This window comes from Thermobia domestica, chromosome 16, assembly GCF_964235325.1.
Source record: "Thermobia domestica chromosome 16, izTheDome1.hap1.1, whole genome shotgun sequence".
NCBI classification, from domain to species: Eukaryota; Metazoa; Arthropoda; class Insecta; order Zygentoma; family Lepismatidae; genus Thermobia; species Thermobia domestica.
Window position 1 is genome coordinate 138,450,045 of NC_137469.1, and position 20,342 is coordinate 138,470,386.

At 37.3% G+C, this 20,342-nt stretch overlaps 1 protein-coding gene across 1 annotated transcript in view; it reads right to left on the bottom strand.

Annotated features, from left to right (window-relative positions):
• Positions 1 to 3,902: 3,902 nt before the first annotated feature.
• LOC145672630 (uncharacterized) overlaps positions 3,903 to 20,342 on the bottom strand; it is a 68,198-nt gene continuing 51,758 nt past the window's right edge. Inside the window, exons 2-4 of the mRNA XM_081741791.1 lie at positions 14,068 to 15,443; positions 11,858 to 12,180; positions 3,903 to 4,319 (exon numbers count right to left, since the gene is read on the bottom strand). Coding sequence (XP_081597917.1) covers positions 4,068 to 4,319; positions 11,858 to 12,180; positions 14,068 to 15,443 — 1,951 coding nt within the window. The 3' untranslated portion in view covers positions 3,903 to 4,067. The remainder of the gene's footprint in view (positions 4,320 to 11,857; positions 12,181 to 14,067; positions 15,444 to 20,342) is intronic.

Below are 20,342 nucleotides of genomic sequence, written 5' to 3' on the forward strand. Positions count from 1 at the left end.
AAATATGTCATTTTTGGTATGGCAAATAGCCCCCCCCCGAAAATATATCTGCCCCTCCTTTGCCCCCCTAAGAACTTAAAGCTGGCGTCGTCACTGTAACAATATAGTATGGAGTTCTTGCATACTATTCATTGTTGGCAGAAAAATTTCTTCTTTTACTTTTTCTTTTCTCCACATCAAAGGATTTCACCGAAAAGTTTACAGAAATGAAAATAAGATTTTCATTGTTGCATTGTTATGTTCTCAATGATTTTGCACTGTAAATATTGGCTTTAAAAAATATTAACACAGTATGTTAAACTTTCAGTTAAAGAGAATTTTCCAAGAATTGTGCTATATATTTTAAATTATGCTTTATGCTTTATTTTCTAAAATTATGCTTTTAAAACTAGTTTCCCAATGTGAGTGCATTTTGGCGTTCACCCAGTGTCGTGACCATAGTGCTCTCAAACGGGTCGGGTTGTCGGGTCGGGTCAGTCGGGTCAGTTCGGGTCGGGTTGTCGGGTCGGGTCAGCTCGGGTCGGGTTGTCGGGTCAGCTCGGGTCGGGTTGGGTCAATCGGGTCAGCTCGGATCGGGTTGTCGGGTCGGGTCAACCGGGTCAGCTCGGGTCGGGTTATCGGGTCAGGTCAATCAGATCGGATCACGGTTCGGGTCAGTCAATTCGGGTCACGGATCGGGTCGGGTCGGTCTTCAACCCGACCCGACCCGACCCGTTGAGAGCACTAATTTACATGCATCAATACAAGCATATTTTTCGGAGGATTTTTATCATAGTTTCCCGGACGAAACTGCCTCCATATACCAAGTTGATCTTCTGTTTCGGAAGCGGAAAGTTACGTACATTGACTCCCTACTAACGGCGGGCGGCATGGTCGTTTCTGACTCGTTACAAATACTCCAAGAATTCACAAGGCATTACACAGCTTTTACGAGTGTGCAGCCTCTGGATCGCTCTAACGCCCCGGAATTCTTGTCTGCTCTGCCTTACAAGTTGACAGAGACTGACTCTCAAGCCTTAATACGTCCTATCACTGAGGATGAAATTTTTTCTGTTCTTCGAGGAACCAAAGGCCGTAGCTCCCCTGGGATTGACGGTCTGAGCTTTGCTTTTTATAAACATTATTGGTCTTTTCTTCGCCGTACACTAGTTACCCTCTTTAACGCATGGTTATCTGGGGACCCCTTTTCTCAAAACACAGCTATTGTGGTACTCCTACCAAAGTCCTCCACTGCGCGAGTCGTGACCGATTATAGGCCGCTGTCCTTATTACCAGTGGATCTTAGATTATTTACAAAAGTTCTTGCTGCCAGACTCCGTCCTATTATTCGGAAATACATTAGCCCGTATCAAGCTGCGCTACATGACTCGCATAATATCCAATACACGCTGCGAGATCTATTTGCGTATTATCACCTTCGCAATGTTCCCGCTGGTGCACTCGCAGTGGATTTAGCCAAAGCTTATGATTCAGTAGACCATCAGATTTTCCATCTGACGCTTGAATCTTCCGGGGAGGCGGTGGGTTGTAATACTGGTACTTAGAGCTAATTTTAAGAGTTCCAAACTCTGGGATGTTTATATATATATATATATATATATATATATATATATATATATATATATATATATATATATATATATATATATATATATATATATAATAAGAAAGTTTCCTCTTCTGGAGGAGAGAAAGTTTCCTCGCCCACTGGATCCGCCCCTGCCTGGATGGCCTAACCAGGATGTGCGGACTCGGGATTTGAACTTGGAATCTTACGATTAGTAAATGCAGCGCAAACTATGTACCAGAAACTATTTTAATATTGTCTTTTCTTCTTAATTAAGATTGAAGGAAATTTTGATAATAATAATAATAAACTGACTTATTCAGCATATATTTGAAAACTTGGTCCTAATGGCGTCAAACCTCTGGTTCGATTCCAGCCCGAGCAAAGTAGACTTCGTTGTGAACTCCGTGTGCGTGGATTTTCTCGAATCCTACCATTTCCTCCAACTTCCTTTACTCCAGCAATGTGATCCGTCTCGTCCTTGTGTCCTTTTGCCTCTGTGCATAATCATGAGACGTTAGGCTAAAAATAAAATAACGGCGTCAATAGAAACTCGACACTTAATCAATATAACTTCGTTTTCACCTTGAGGTAATTTAGGCAGTACTTTTGGGTTGTGATTTCTTTTTAAAGAAAAGTTCAGTGAATTTATTGTAAAACAGACATTTTATATTGTAAAGTCTTAGTTTATGCTTCTTTTTCAGTTGAACTAGTTCAACCATGCTTAGTTTACTATATTTTTAAAAACAACAAAATTTTATCTGACACTCTGTAACAGGAGCGTCATTTCAGATTTTGCTTGGGGGGGGCAAGACCCCTTGATATAAGCAAAATTTCGCGTTTTCCACTGATTTACTACTATTCTATTGATAAAGTCTATATACATCCCAAACTCAGGGGGGGCAAATGCCCCTCCCTGCTTCCCCCCCAAATGACGCCCCTGCTTGTAACCCTGTCTACCGGAGACTTTTCATAATAGCGTGTGCGAAATACCACCCATCACTTTTGTGGTATTCGCTAAGAATGCAGCAGGTGTCCCTTCTGTTTCGGTTGATGATCATCAGATTAAGAAAAAAATAACCACTTTAGGAAATGACTGGTTTAGAGGCTTGAGGAAATAGACGGTTGGGCAAATGACCATATTTCTTTATTTGCTCTGGCTAAATGAAGCCGGGATCCCAGTCCGCATCCCGCGTGCGTGGTTCCCATTAACTAATCAAGAGAACCAAGTTTCTTTAGACGTGAATGTTTCGTTAATTTCTAGTAGCAATCTCACTAAAATTCAGTCTCAGTTATGACTGACTGTTTAGATAGCGTAAACTCACGCGTCAAGTTCGTACGTTTAGTCGCATGTTAACCGTCGCTTGATAATTTTCAGCACTGAGGATGTTTCGGTCAGTTCTCTATGGGAGAATTTCCAAGGTTAAATTCCGAGCTACAGAAACAAATAATAGGGAGAATTAGAGAATTAATAGGGAAATTTCTTTTCTATTACTTGTTTTACCACTGAGAGATGAGTAGTAGAAAACGGATCCTAACGAGCTTATGTCCGCTACAGGTTTTTTAAAAAATTATTATTATTATTATTATTAATAATAAGTTTGGTCAATATATGGTAATTTCGAGGGTTTTCGTAAGATCTTTTCGGTTTCAGAGATATCCATCTCTGATCCTCTTGAGAGGCTAGTTTTGGTTTAAGAACTGTCTGTTGACTGCTATTCTAGTTTTCAAGTCGATCGATCGTAAATTTACGAAGATTTTGTAGTTACGTTATTTTGTTGTGCGATCGTTTAAAAGTTTAATTTGGGGTTTTTGCTGCAATTTGTAAGGACTTTCTTAAGATAGTAAAATTTTCAATAAAAGTTGTATAATTCTTTTACTTTCTGCTTTTCTTTAGTGTTTAAGAAAATATGGCGGATAGAGAAGATCGTTTAGATTAACGGTAAACTACAGCACAATGAAATAACGTAATTTGTAGAAATTGACACCTAAAAACAGAATAGCACAACGGCAGACATAATTCTCAAACCAGAATTAATCTCTGCAGTAGGAGCTAAGAAGATATAAAGAAACGCATTTTCAACTAAGAATTAATAAAGTAACTTAGATTAATACTAAAAAATAAACTTAACTAAGTAGTAACATTTACGAATGCTTTGTAACCACGCTACAACGAAAATGTTTTCCGGTCCAGGTTTAGATAAAATTAAAGTGAATGAAGGTAGGATAAACCACGTTATCTAAAGAAAATTGATCATAACATTTATTTTTAAACAGAGCTTTTAATAAAAGAAAGAAAAAACACTTTTACGATAACTATAGATACATAAATTTAATTTTTGTTACAAGAACAAGTTTATTTTTCGTATTTACTCATCAACGGGCCAGAAGTTCATGGTTTGTCGTTTAATGTTGAACGATCTGACAAATAGGACTGTATATTGATTGTTGCTCCTATGTATACAAATCCATCTGAAGTTCACAGTTTGATATTATCTGCTTAACTTTCCCCTTCCATTTTTGATAGCACCGCCAGACATATTTCTTTCTTCAGAGCTTTTTGGTCCTTATTTTTCAGCCAAGCTTTCAGACACATGCATTCTCTAATAGTGTCTGGATGCATTGACAGTCTCTTTTGTGACAGAAGATCGGTGCCAGTAGAAAAAAATCTTTCCACAGGAACACCTGTTCCAGGCGCTGACAAATAATCTCTTGCCATTTTCGAGAGGTTCGGAAATTCTTGTGCATGATCCTGTTAAAAATGTAAAGAAAAGTAAACATAAGTACAGCTCAGAGTAACATAATACTCACTTCACTACACATATCACAAAATAAATCATACGTTTCTTGTCTGGTACGTAACAGTATCTATTCATAAACATCGGAAGAATGTTATAGTTATTTGATGTTTCGATAGGTGACATAATACACTTATTCAACGCGAAACTTTTAATACTCATAAATAGCATTTTCTTTTCTTCGTATCCTAGTGTGCTTGTCTGCCTGAAATCAATGTTTCCACTCTTGATAAAACAGTAAATTGGCTATCACCTTTAAAATTCAATTGAATCTCAATCTTCAGACTACATCGAATGCTTATCTTAGTTTCCATTTTCATATTTCTTGTCAGTTGCTTTCAAGAGAAGAATTATATTGAAAAAAAAAAAAAAAAAAAACTTCCTATGTTTCCTTGTTCAGTTCAGCAATCTAATAGTTTTAAAGAACATTCTAAGAAGCATGATCCACTTAGCCAACTCTGGTGAGCAATACAGACCAGTATGCTGACAAGGAACGGACATAAACATGTCATCCGGACTTTCGAATCAATCTAGTCCATTCGATAAACATAACAAAGATACGTTCATGCACAAAAAATTATGTGCCGAGGACAACGGAGTAAGGCCCCGGGGACCATTAACCCTGTTAATATAAAGAAAATCGTAGATTTGCAGTGAAATAGCTATTGCATCAACACTGTTCATTGGAAAGTCATGGTTAATATTCCATTCTCTTCAGCATGTAACAAGCTTTCCAGAGATGCTATGTATTGGCGCTCATAACGTACCTGAACAGGAAAAATTGGGAGAATGTCGCGAAAATTTCCTCCAAAAATTCCTTCTATCAACATTGACCCACTCTGGAGTCGCCCAGGGTAAATGTATCTCGAAAAATACTCTAGGGTTTACGAAATAGGTGCACGAAGTTTCGTTTTGATAGAGAGCATATCAGTATACTACCTTTCCCCTCATACCTATTCACTCTATCACAACAAAACTTCGTGCATCTATTTTTTAAACTCTATAGTATTTTTCGAGATACATTTGGATTGTGTGCTTTTACCCTAAGCCACTCCAGAGAGGGATCAAAGTTGATAGAAGGAATTTTTGGAGGGGATTTCCCGACTTTCTCTCAAATTTCCCTGTTTAGGTACATTATGGGCGGCAATACATAGCATCTCTGAAAAGCTTGTTTCATGCTGAAGAGAATGAAATATAAACCATGACTTTCCAATAAACAGTGTTGATGCAATAGCTTTTTCACTGTGAGTCTACTATCTTCTTTATATTAACAGGGTTAATGTTCCCCAGGGACTTACTCAATTGTCCATGCCACCTAATTTTTTGTGCATGAACATATCTTTTTTATGTTTATTGAATGCACTAGGATTGATTCGGAAGTCCAGATGACATGTTCATGTTCGTTCCTTGTGAATAGCATTCTATTACCAGTTGCCGCTATGAATCTGACTTCACTACCTCAGACCTGCCAACCTGGGAGGAATTTTAGGAGGGAGATTTCCTCGAAATATAAACTATAATAGTAGCAGCCGTCGGAGGACGGATAGACTGTCTGTCTCTCACTCACACACACAGACGTGCATACGTGTAAACACAGCTTGGCCCTAAATTTGATCCGTTAGTTTCTACTGTGTGACCAACACAAAATTGTCTAATGATGGGGAACAGGTGTCTATGGATGGGGAACAGGTACCCACTATTATTGTAGTTCAAAGTATACTCAGCCGAAAAATAAATCAGCTAAAATTTCAACGGTATTTTTTTAAAAGAAAAGATATGATGAAAAGAAAAGATGTTAAGCGGTTACTCCCCCCCCCAAGCCCCATTTCGACTATGCGGGAGTTGCTTCTTCGTTGCGGGAGAGCGGGAGCGAACGTCGAAATGCGGGAGACTCCCGAATAATGTGGGAGAGTTCGTAGGTTTGCTACCTGGCCATGGAAATTTCGTCGAAGATAAGAAACTTGGAGTTAAATTTTCAAGAACTAAATTTGAGCATTTCCGCATATAACTTATCGATATATTTTAACCTTTTTCGATTATTATTATTATTATTATGCAAACTTTCAAATCTCATTTATTTAGCCTCCAGTGCGAACGGCAAGGCGACAATATTAATATACATATTTTTTAACATTATAAAACATGAATACAACATACATTATACTGACAGTATGTACACTCATGTCCAAAATTATTGTCGCATGTCTATAAATATGTTGTTGAAGGAATACATTCTGCTAACGAATTCGCCCGGTATTTCTTATAATGTTAGTATGTGTAAAATCGGCAAAGACATGTAAGTGTTAAATTTCATGTCAAAAAAGCAGTAAACAAGAACAATAAAACGAAAATAAAACTTTCTTCTCCATTTAACAACATTTTGTTTTATTCTTTCTAATATTCGTATTTATAATTCTTTTCCTATGAAATTTACCACAAATATACATTTCCCGGTTATACACATAGTATCAGTATTAAAAGTACCCTTCAAAATCATTATCAAATTATATTCTTAGAAGAAGACAGTTATAGATATGCGACAATCATTTTGGACACGAGTGTACGTACGTACAATAAATTGAAAAGTAACACAATAAAGACCTACTACAAAATTAAACTTTGTATGTTACTGTTCTTTATTGCAGATTTCAAATGATAAGCGGCATGGCCTTGAGTTGGCTTCACGCGGCGTCCAATTGGCTTTGAGCGGTGTTGACAATTCACGACAAGCAGTTCTGCACGCTGACTTCTCGCGCTACTGCGAATCTTGACAATAGCAGAGGCGCTTATTAGAAATATTGTATTAGCACATTAACTGCTCACTTTACGAAGTAGAGAAAAGAATTACGAACACATACGTAAAAACTACATCTTTTTATGACAACTGGTTGTCATGATACACGCTTTGAAAGGTTTCCATATAAAACAATTAGTAAAACGAGCGTTGAGTCCCGTCTAATTTCCAGTGGATTTTTCTTCGATTTGGAAATGGAACTCAACTTTTATTAAAGGATAATCAGGGGTGTAACCAACAGGTTGTTCTAGGGGAACATTACTTTCAGGGGGAGGAAAGCTTTTCACACATTAAAAACAGAACAAATTACCTCTTTCAGAATATGAAAGCATTTTAACTCCCCATGTATACTATACTCATATTATGTTTTCTCGATGCTACCTTAACAAAAGACGGATCTTGACAGTACTGAAGTTGAAAACCGGATTGTAAGAGATAAATCCGTATTCATAAGCTATTCATAAGAAAACAAATGCTGTTTCTAGCAGTCTGTTTATCCGACTTTGTGTTTATGTAGGTTAAAATACTACATAAAGGGAAAAACTCGAAAAAATATCAACTCAGATATTATTATGCAATAATATAGTAGTGAGATCACACGGTGAGGGCCCAGTTAGGGAAATGAGAATATAAAGCATATAATTAATGTTAGTTGTTTAATTAGGCAAGGGCGCCGATCCTGGGGGGACTGAGGGAGCCAGGGCCCCTCATTTTATTTGTAAATTTGCAATATTAGGCATAATTTGAATGCAATTTGTCTTAAAATCATCATATATGCTTTCTGCATCTGAATGCCCCCAATTTACAGAGAAATCAGCGTCCTTGTAATTAGGTACAGAAACTGTATTGATGATGTTTTCTTTTTTCTTGTTTTAAAAAATCGTATTTTATTGAGCTGAGCGAAGCGAAGCTCTTATACTCGGGTTAGCCGTTTGGTTGTCCGCGAACTCCTCCTAGACCGTTTGGCCGATCTCAACCAAACTTAGCACGCGGATAGAGTATGTCGTGCTGAGTGACAACATAGGTGGAAATCAAAAATCCGATGTACCATCGAGGAATAATCACCGAAAAACGCTTCCTCCTAGACCGTTTGGCCGATCTCAACCAAACTTAGCACGCTGATAGAGTATGTCGTGCTGAGTGAGAACATAGGTGGAAATCAAAAATCCGATGTACCATCGAGGAATAATCACCGAAAAACGCTTGCAAAGACTTAACATGGGGAAAAAGTTTTCACGCGATTTTTTTTTTGTGAAGAATTAACAATAAACTGATTACGTAGTTTAAGCTCGCTCAGCTCATTTCATTGCAATCGGGTATATACATTGCATTCCTAGTTATAAACGTTCCTAATTTGCATTAACTATTAAATAAGTTTACTAAACGTATACCAGATGAACCTCATTTCGGGGCTGGAAATAGTTTGGAAAGTCAAAGCCCCCTTTTCCCCCGTTTCTACACCCTTGAGAATAGTAAGCGATCGAATTAAATAACAAGCCTCTGCAATTTGATTCATATATATATATATATATATATATATATATATATACAGTGGCGGATCCAGGATATGATTAAGGGAGGGGCTAAACCATAATTTGCCGTTTTATCCAGTGTAAAGCTGAATTGAAGCCCATTTTATCCAGTGTAAACCTGAGCGTCAAGGGGGGGGCTATAGCCCCTTAGCCCCCCCTTAGATCCGCCCTTGTATATATATATATATATATTCGATTCCCGGCGGGAGCTCATGTGGAAGAACAGAAGGTATGGGACATTCGTAATATTGTTTTGAAATTGCCTTCATGCAAGATTCTTCCTTATTCGACAGAAGAAACGCAGTATATTTTTTTTCTTCGTTTCAATACCTTACGTATGTGTGGCCAATTACGTACTCCTTCTTTACTCCTCTAGCAGAGATGCAAAAGCACCAGGCGTCCGAGTGGTGTCATAAATTATTGTAACCCAAAACAAACTCGACCATATCGTGTTGCTTACGAATCAGATGGATTGTTGTTGTGAGACCTACATCAAGTATAAGAGTATGTTATTATAGGAACAGACATGGAAGCAAAGGAGCTAATTGTGTGTGTAGAAACGCAACTTCTCTTCTAGCATAAACAAAATTCATCAGTGTCTGGGTTGCTTTCTTTCGTGGTAGTTCATTTGTTCTCCAAAATTATAGTTGACAATGTCTTTAAGGAAACCGAGTACAAGTGCGGAATTTTCTTTAAAAAAAAAAAAGTGCTACGAAGTGAAGCTCGAAGAATTATTTTTTGTTTACAATTTTTGGAACTCATAATAAAAAATTTACAAGAGTCAGATTCAGACAATGGCGAAATATTAATTGACATAGACGATAGTGAAAGTAGTGTTGAAGACGAACGTTTAGCAATTCCACTGGAATAAGTTAATAGGTATGTTATTCAGTTGCTATATATACTTCTAGCCCAGGATACACAGCCAAAATCTTTGAGTTTGCTGGAATAGTATATTTACATTGTGAATAATGTTGCCAAAGTATGTGTTATAATCTCAACTAGAGGAAGAGCGAGAAGGGAAAGGGGAGTCCGAAATCCGGCAACTCTGCGCGGAATATCGCACAGCATTGGCTACTGCTCGTGATGCTTTACATCTGAAAGACACAATAAATACAACAATAGAGTAACTTTGTATATAAAAAAAGTAATTTGAAAAAGTCTTTAATCATTTTCTGACCTGCTTTTACGGTTGCATTGTTATGACATGAAGATCTAAAAATTTAGTATGAATGTACAGGCGACGACTGAAGGCCATTCGGAGTACCGTGCGTGCGGTTAACGAGAGATAGCTGTACGAGTATATAATTATACGAGTATATATACAGACTGTTGGTTGGGATGAGCATACAAATAAATTTGAATGATTCCTGCCAATAAAAGAAGCAAAGTATGGAATAAGTTCAACCTTTTCCATTGCACGTAGTTTCAGAGTTATAACCTGCCGAAAGCATGGGAACGTGAATTCAGAGGCCTATATTTCAAAAACTATCTAAAGTAGAGAATGCATCTTGAAAAATCAGTTTCGAAGTCATATCTGCTGTATTTAAACATGCGTTTCAATTGTGCGCTAAGGAGTCCCTAAAGGCATGACAAACCGAGAGTGAAATTCATTTTTCTGTTCCGCAATTCCTTTAAAGAAATTTTTGTATACGTATTGTAGAGTTCTGAAACACATACTTTTAAATACAGCAGGTATGAGTTCGAAAGTGATTTCTCAATCTGCATTCTCTACGTTGGATAGTTTTTTTTAAATATAGGCCTCTGAAATTCATTTCCCCACGCTTTCGACGGATTGTAACTCCGAACTTATGTACAATATAAATCGTTCATCAAGAGGGAACACCCTATGTAGTCAAGCCTGGACGAGCCGGGGCAGCGCCTTGGTATATTTCTTACTGCAGGGACATCACCATGATAACTTAAAAAAATAAAAAAAAATGTGTGTTTACTATTCTGAATATTGCTTTGGAAGAGGTTCAAATTACCAACATAAAAAGTCTTATTGTGACAAAAGGAAGTTTTAATGAGCCTTTTCCATGTGTGCAAGGAATTCTTTCGAGGCTATCTACGTAAAGTAATCAATCAGTTCATCACACAAAGGGGGAAACACTAATATCCTGAATATACAGCGGTACAATTTTTGCATTGGAAAGACTTATTTAGATTATGATTATGATATGGTGTCCTGCCTGAAGGCAGGTCTTTGACCCGAAGGTCCCTGGGCAAGGTAAACCGTGGTGGTTTGTCATTTCCCTCCATGGGATGATGATGATGACGTCCTAAGGACGGTACCTTCAGCTTAACGTGAAATCCGAACCACTTGTGTCTCCACCGGGAATCGAACGCGGGACCACTTGATTACAAGGCGACAAGCGTGACCACTCATCCACCTTGGAAACTGACTTATATAGAAGCGTTATTATTATTATCATTATTATTATTATACCTGAAACAGACCTTTGGAGAGCAAGGGTTTTTGCAGGGTTCTCATGATAAGTGTACAGCTATTCTCAGCCGCTTTGTGGGCCTTCTTCACCGGACCTGACCCAGAATTGCACTCGGTAGTCGGCATTTTCAGAGGCTAGATCGACCTCCGGCACTTACGGTCTTAGTTGAAATGTTCCTTCTACACCCACCGGACGTTGAACACGGGTAGTTGAAGTAACAGCCGGACACTCTACTGACTAGACTACAGGAAAGCCTATTATTATTATTATTAATATCATCATCAAAATTTCCAAAATGCAGTTGACTTCTAATATTGGATTACTTACTGGCATGTTTTGCCACCAGGCTCATATGGACCACGACCTCTCGAATGCGTAATAACATTTGTGCCACTGAGCAACGTTCAATCGTTTTTCTTCCGGATGTGTTAGTGCGATTTCTATAAATAAATGATTCAGAACCTACTTTTTAAAATTTTTTTGTTTCGCCGTTGTGCACGCTGATTGTACTGTTTGCCTGATGTGTAACACTACAAAATATTTCCTGATGTGTAACACTACAAAATATTGCCTGATGTGTAACACTACAAAATATATTCTCGGCTACTAAACGAAATAATTTAATCCTAAACATTCGCACAGAATGAGGTTGCCCATATCGAATTCTAATGACATCTGTAGCTGACATTAAACTAACGATAATTTTGTAATCTCACCTTCCACCAGCCTAATATTCCACTCTGCTTTAAGGAAGTTGGGTGTTCCACACGTTCCTTCAAGTAGCGGTCTAGTTCATCGCACGTTTCATCTAATCCACCATTCTGCATCTGTTCGGCCAAAATATCATCCAAAAAAACAGCAGCACGAAATTCATTGTTTGCCGCCACTGGTCGACTAGACGTTTCACTTCTGCTTGTGGATTCATCTCCTTTATAATATATTCTCCAGTGCTGATAGAGAATGTCATGATAGTTCTTCACCCAATCATCTGGCCAGCCAGTCGTCTTGTACCATTCCATCTTTCTTCTTGGATCGAAAACTGGAACAAAAATGAAAATAATATATAGAATATACTATTTTTTGTATTCAGTTCTATACTCTAAAAATACTTTTTATTAATTATATACTTATACTATAAAACATATATTACTCTGATAATTGAAATCGAAAGTGTAAATTTAATGGCCTTTACAGCGACTGACGTGTGAAGCCTACACCGTGGCTAACATTTCTCTTTAATGCAAGAGAAACACTGTGTAAGTTACAGCCACGCTTTCATTATAGGTACTGTCTAAACATTTGCCTCAATAGAACTGAGGAAAGGTGGTCAGGATGATCTGCAGAAGCGGAACTCGAAACTAGATAATCCAAATTTCGAAATTGGAATTACAGTTTTGTGGCTCTGAAATCTCGAAATTAACCTTTTCACATTCATTCTATCACTTACAACACGTAGTAGACGGTATCATTGTTCTTATCAATAATGTTGTGCTTATTTTGGGAAGTAATCATTCCATTTCTCCGAAAAAAAAAACTACAGTTACTATCCTACTCTCAAAATGTCGAAATTATGTAATATTATGTTGAGTTGCATTGACTTCTAGCGTATCGAACACCTTTCGCTCGAGTAGAGGATGGCTCTCCAATGTGTTTTCCGAAGTCCTTCGATAGGAAGCACTGAATCACAAGAGCTATGTATTTGGATATATATCAAGTTAATAATCTTTTAATTAATCTTTACTAATTTTGTGATTTAGAAAAAAAAAGACGTGACACTTATTTTATCAAACTAACAGTATTTATAAGCAATGCCATTCAAGATTCCCACGAGATTGCCACGAATAGCACACACACACACACACACACACACACACACATATATATATATATATATATATATATATATATATATATATATATATATATATATATATATATATATATATATATATATATATATATCCCTATCTTTGGTACAATTTTTTAAGTCTATTCTAAAACTGAGTTGAATAATCATGTCTTCAAAATTTTAGTGTATGTGTTTTAGTGTATATCCGACAGAAAAAACAGCGTTTTCTGACGTGTTCCGTTTTACCCGCGCACCCTAGATGTTAAAGCCATGCTTTTCTTAGGTACTTAAAGAACTAGTGTCTCTGATTTCAATATTAAAAAGTGACAGGAAAGTAATTGTATACTTAAGTACCTTTTAAAAATGAACAAATTTGCAACTAACGATTTGATAATCTGCATTATATACGTTTATGATTATGTGTTTCAAAACCAATGTACTTACATATACCTACAGTATATTTTCTAATCACATATTCAACTAAATCTCCACCATAAGTGTGTTTAACTAATGATTTCATGACGTTCCCATAATCTCCTTTACTATCATCTTCAAGGCTCTAATATACAAGAAGCCCCGAAGATGATAGTCTAGGAAGGGGGCACGGTGGCTCAGTAGTAGGGCGCTCACCTCTGGTTCTAGGGGTCCCTGGTTCGATCCCAGGCTAAGTGAGTTCGTGGTAGATGATATCGTGTCCGTTGGTTTTCTCGGGGTTCTCCCATTTTTTCATTCCACCATTTCTTTAATCATCATTCACATGCAATTTCATCCGTTTCCTTTGGCACTTTGCTTGCGTAAGCGTGGGACGTTAAACTAAAGATTTCATTTCATGATAGTCAAGGAGACTACGGGAACGTCTCGGCAATTAATACAGATTTTACATGGTTGAAATCCCGCGAAACTTTTCATCAAGTTATTCGTCATGGAAAAATTAATGATTTTGCAATTTTTTTAATGAATTATTTTCACTTGCTATGAGAAAATCTAAAAGTAGAAAATATGTTAAAACATATAAGATTATTAACAAGAACAGTAAGAAATTATATCATAGTTCTATGTAAGTATTATTTCACTTACCTGTTCCTGCTATGTAGACTAGCCCATCTGATGTGGGATAGTACTCTTTAAGTTTCAGCCAACCTTGTTCTGCAGCATGTTGCAGCCATTCTGGGTATATTTCCTTTGTAATAGGGTTCCTTCCTTTTAACTTGCGCAAGGGGTCTGTGATGTAGTTTTCAAAATGATTAAATAACTTTTGGTACACAAGTGCGCAGACAGAAATAGTTGGATAATTTTCTGAGGAAAGAATTTCGGTGACAACTTGAACTGGCTTGAGAAGCTTGATGAGCTCTTTGATCATATTCCACTCTTCTTCTGTGAGAGATTTTTCCTGCAGCTCTGGTATGGAACGGATTGAGCACTCGAGTGCTTCACGCAGTTCGACTGCTCGCTCTAGCATTTCAAGAGTGGAGTTCCACCTGATCTCGATATCTTGGATTAACTCCTTCTCCTTTAGATTAGCAGCTATGCATTGGCGTCTGAAGTTCTCTCTTCTTTGGGGTGAGGAGCGAATCTTCAATATGTGAAAACGAAGCTTTGAGAGTAATCCTCTACTTGTGTTTGCTTCTTGGTTTGTGCCATCACCACTATGTTCAAGGTTGTCATGCGTCCCCACACTTTTCTTTTCTATTGAATTTAACACCGCCTTACACGCTAAGTTGACAATGTGCGCTAAGCAGCGGATTCGATTATTTTTTGAATCGAAATGTTTTTCATTGGTTTCCATTAGCTTTTCGAACTCTTTAAAAAAAGTATTCATATTGCTTGCGTTGTCTGTCACAATAGACAACAATTTATCACACAGATCAAATTCTTGTAATACAGAATAAAATGATGACGCTAAATTTGCGCCAGTATGGCTGCCTTCGAGCATACTCAGATCCACTATGCAAGTTCTAATGACCCATTCAGAATTAATGAACTGCGCGATGACGCCTTGAAAAGGCCATTGATTAGTGGAGGTCCAACAATCAATGATGAAGTGTATTTTACCAGGAGCATTTTGAAGTTCACTTCTGATCATCTCCTTTTCCTCCTGGTAAAATTCACGAATATCGTTCCTTACCGTGTTCGCACAAGGGAGTTTAATGCTAGGTAAGGTTGATCCTCGCACGTAATTGATCAGGTCCTGAAATTCCTCTTTCTCCACTACTGTAAAAGGATGGTCACCCTTAACAATAAAATTTACAAGCATCTTTCGAAATTCTTCAACTGTAAATTGAATATGTCTGGAATTCGACGTGCCGCTCTGTGATGATGATGATGTGGACTCTGAAGAATAGTATCTTGTAATGGCTCTAGTCGAATCGTCTTCATTTAAGCGGCTATGTTTGTTATTTAGATGTCTCTTTAAATTCCCAGTTGCCGCTGTTTTATCCTTGGTATAGCTTGCTCTGTAAAGAAATAATATTACTAGCATTAGTTTCCTTAAATAAAATTTGCTAGCATTAGTTTCTTTAAGATTGAAAAATAGATTCTAAAAAGCTACATTTGATAGCAAATATTCCTTTAGTGAAACTTGTTACTAACCTAAGCGCTCGACAGGATCCGTTGGACGTTTGAGAGCCAGAAGGTTTGTTTGCTTTACCCAAGGATGGAATTCAGTGTGTTTTACTGTATTTATCTTAGTTTTTTTTTTTTTAACCTAGGAGAATGAATGCAGCAAAGAAAAAATCTTTGGGTAGAAAGTTGGAAAAGGAGAACTGGAAAAGCTACAATGCTTGAATGTACTTTCACGAATATTTTCTAATGTGTTCGAATTTCGAAATCAGTTAGTGATTGAAATCATGAATTAGGTCAAAGACGACCTTTTCAAACAGACAAAGAATGTCCTTTTTATAATGAGAGCTGTTTTGTTTACCTAGCCCAGTGCTATTCAACCTGAAACCTATAGTTGCTGCGATCAGTGATGTAATGCTAACATTTTTGGTGGGTATACCTTGACCGCTTTTAAAAATAATAGTCTATACCCAGTTCCGTACGCTAGTACTTTCGTAAATTTAAGGTGGAGTATACGCTGCACTATAAAAATATTAGGTGGGCATACGGCGTATACTCCAGTATACGCCCCATTACATCCCTGGTTGCGATTCTGTAGTCTTTCGAAGAGGCATTGACAAAAATTTTGAGTATTCAAATGATAGAAATTTGAAATAAGGGAGTATTAGAAGTGTGTGTGCAGCGTTTTTTTTTTTTTTTTTTTTTTTGCGTGGTATCCCTCGAAGTTCGGGGGAGCCTTGTGGTTAGGGGTGTAGGAAAATTCCTGGCTCCACAACATCCACCTGTCATGAATAGGTGGTCAATATAGGCGCCTAAGCCAAGGGACAAAAAGGGTCACTTGCCCGCCTCATTTCGGATTGGGGGCGAACTATCATTCCCTCACTTTCAGGACATAAGGTAATATCCAAAAATTCGGTTTTTCGCGGGAAACAACTTCAGTAATAATTTGTTTATTGACCATTGATATTGAACACAACTATTTTTTACTTAAACAAGCTAGTATAGATTTTTTGGGAAAAAGTCTAATTGTGGCTTTTAAACCAATGACTACGATTACAGCGCCACCTACATGGTATTGACATCGCCATCTAGTATCTCCTGTCCAAGTAACATACTTTGATGTGGTATATGTTTGTGGTAACATGTATTTTCTAGCAACTATAGTTGCTATAGACCACACATACAAATACAAATAGAAGCTGTGCTTATCCTCGAAGCCAGGGGTGCCCATCCCCCCCAAAGCTGATGGCGCACTCCCCCCCAAAACTAATAATCTCTTCCCTCCTAAAACTCAAGTCCTCTAAAAACAATTGCCCAGTGTAGCAGTACTTTTTATAGTACTAGTAATTGTTATTTTTGTTGTTGTATTTATTTCCTGTAGTAGTATTATAGAATGCTTGTAGTAGTAGTAGGGGCAGTAGTAATTATAAAAATGGCATTACTTTTATTAGTAGTCTTGGTAGTGTACTGTGTGTGAATGTGTGATTACATTTTCCAGGATCTGCGAAAAACGAACAACTGCCTAGCTGGCTTCACTCTGTACAATACATGGAGCTGAATATATAGAATACTACTGGAGCGACCTCTCACGGAAAGTCTGTATTGTACACAGTGATGCCACTTTTGAGCTGTTTTTCAGTTTACCGCAGGCCCTGGAAAATGTAATCGCACAAACAGAAAACTATACAAAATATTATCATTAATTCATTTATTATACATCATGTAGCAATTGAACAGCATTACTTATTAAGTGTCGTACATGGTATAAATAAGAAATAAATAAATGCTCCCAGCAGAAAATGCGTAAATTACCTACATAAAGCGATAAACCAGCCCATCCTTTCATATAGCAACTTGCGCGGTACTTCATTCATAGAGTTTCTAAGCAGGGGGTAGGGGGATTCATTCTCGAGATTTAAAAAAAAAATCGCATCGTGTTCCAATGTTATTCTGACGACAGCAAAATTACTTATTCGACATTAAAGTAAAATTCTTCCCCAATTTTTTTATTCCCCCAAATTTTTTTCTCGATGGCACAACCTGCGCCATTCATCCCTCCTGTGGGCGGCCCTTCTCTTTTAAAACGAACCAACCTTTCCCTTCATACGGCTACTTGCGCGGTACTTCATTCATCGAGTATCGAAGCAGGGGGTACGGGGGTTCACCCCGGAAAATTTTTGAAAATTAGCTTCTCAAAATCGTGTTTTAATGCTATTCCGACAATAAAATTGCTAGTTCGAAAGTAGAGTAAAATCCCCCCCAAAATTTTTCTCAATGGCGCAGCTTGCGCCATACATCCCCCCTGTGGGCGGCCCTGCTCGAAGCCACTCACACGAAGGATATTATTATTATTATTATTATTATTATTATTAATAATAATAATAATAATAATAATAATGGTGTGCTTCTTAGTATATATAATGCTTGATGTGGGGGAATGCTTGATGTAAACTAATTTCACGCAAATACAATAATTTCAGTACTCAGCTTTGGGGACTGGTTATTTAAGGGACCCATACACTTTCAGTGGCTAACTTACAAAAAATAAGTGTGATCAACGTGTTTTAGACCAGAACTTCTAGTGTTACTTGATAGTAAAATTTTAATAATAAATGCCACATATATAGGTTAAATCATAACCATATACACTATTAAGCAAATTACTACAGTATGTTTAATATATCTAAATCTTTATTGGCAGTGGCGTATTTAGGGGGGGGGGCTATTCGACTCAAGTCTCTCCGAAATTTATTAACATTTGTCGCAATACAAAAGCAAAAATTGAGAGCTTATTCCAGTGTTGTGCATAGTCCCCCCGGAACAAAATCCTAAGTGCATACCCCCCCCGAAACAAAACCTTAACAAAATTTATTACTGTGCACTGTTTATTAGGATCACGCAGTGTAACTTACACTAATAGTTTAATGTTAGTATATCCGTCCGTATGTCTGTTACTCCGCACGATAACTGTTTTCAAAAAAGTGATTTTTTAAAATATAAAATACCTATAGAAACAACGCTTCAATCAAAAAGAGGATTGATGACTTGCCCTCTCGTTAAACATGGACAAGAACAATGACTGCTCAAGGATCTGCTATCTAAATACGACTTTCTATCAGTAGCCGATGTGGCTGGCCTGATTCAGGGTGGCTGGTCTGAAAACGCGTTACACTTTTTGACCGAGTGACCCCACCGGGAATTGAACCCGTGACCGCTCGCACCGAAGGCGAGAGCGTTAGTGACTACGCTACGTGGGGCCACATTATATTGAAAAGAATATGCTAATGTACTAAAAAGAATATCCGTAGAAAAAAACTGAAAAATATGCTAAACATATTGAAAAAAAATATAACATATTGAAAAGAACATGCTAAAATATATATAAAGAGCTGATATAGCGATATTCTTAGCAATTGCTAAGAGGATACTACGCATATCAGAAATATTGTGAACATATCGCATATTCCTGTGGTTATGTGCTTAGTTTATCCTGAGAATATATATTTGTGTTGTTCGGAAGAGGCTGTGCAAATTAGATGCTCTGGCCTTACAGAAACTTCCGTCTAGGCATTCACCTCGTGGGACTGAGGAAAACCTTAATCTTCCTGACCAGCCGCAGCCCACGTTCGCAGTTCGTTTCGACGCTCGATCTATCTATTTTATTACTTTTTTTTTGTGTGTGTGTGTGTGTGTGTGTGTGTTGGAGAGTCTGGTAAGGACACCAAGACTGAGGACAAATCTGTACTGCTTAAAAATGTTTACATGTTAAAATTTGCTTTATATTGTACTTTCAACCCATAATTCAATGTGTATTCTATTCTTCTTACAGCAGTATGCTTTATTTCCTAGTACTTTAAGTCTATGGTTGTTAGTTATTATAATTATTGCATCATACTAATCCTTCTCAAAGCTCGTTCAATTAGTATGAAATTCTAGACTTGGCAGTTTCCTTCACCAACAGGCAATAATGTGGCGAGAATATTTCCACCTATACTCGCATCGAAATTTCCGCCTCTGTGTACAATCAGTACAATACGTTTCTGTCGCCTTATCATTAAAACAACGCTGTCCAGCGGACCTAACGATCTTTTGCTCTCTCTGTTTATTGTTTACAACACAAACTGCAACCTCAACGTTGCCAGGCGTACATGGCTTTCTCACAGTTTCGAACAAGAACACTTGTACAAAATTGAGTGAGCATTATATGTAAGATTGTATTACATCATAATTAAATCGATGTGTCATAACATTAATGTTTCAGTCATCTCAAAAATAACAATTTATGTAGTAATAATAATTTATCCATGACAGTGCAGAAGTAGGTACATTTAGTTTGGCGATTTAGGTGCCTGGCAACCATGAATTAACCATGTAATTTGAGAAGCAAAGTTTTGACGCTCGCATTACAATTGTTGTTTGCAAACAATCCTCCATCCTAGAGTGAACGGACAATACTACAATAAATATGTAAAGTCTTTCGCATGTATGAGAGGTCTCTATTTACTTAATTCAAACTAAATACTGAATTGTAGAACAAGTTACAAGTTGTTTGGTTGCAATGGACTATTTATGGCAAAGATCCAAAATTGATAACAGTATGGTAAATTTGAAAACATGGATAAACGCACAAGCCAATAGTACAAACCGTACACTGATAAACATATTGTTTCCTCTCCTACAATCTCTCTGATTCCCTCTCTCAGAACACAAGACACCTCAGTACATTCTTTTTGTCAGGTTTTGGACTACTTTGCCTGGGAAATGTCCAGACGTTATAGTTCTATATTCCAATA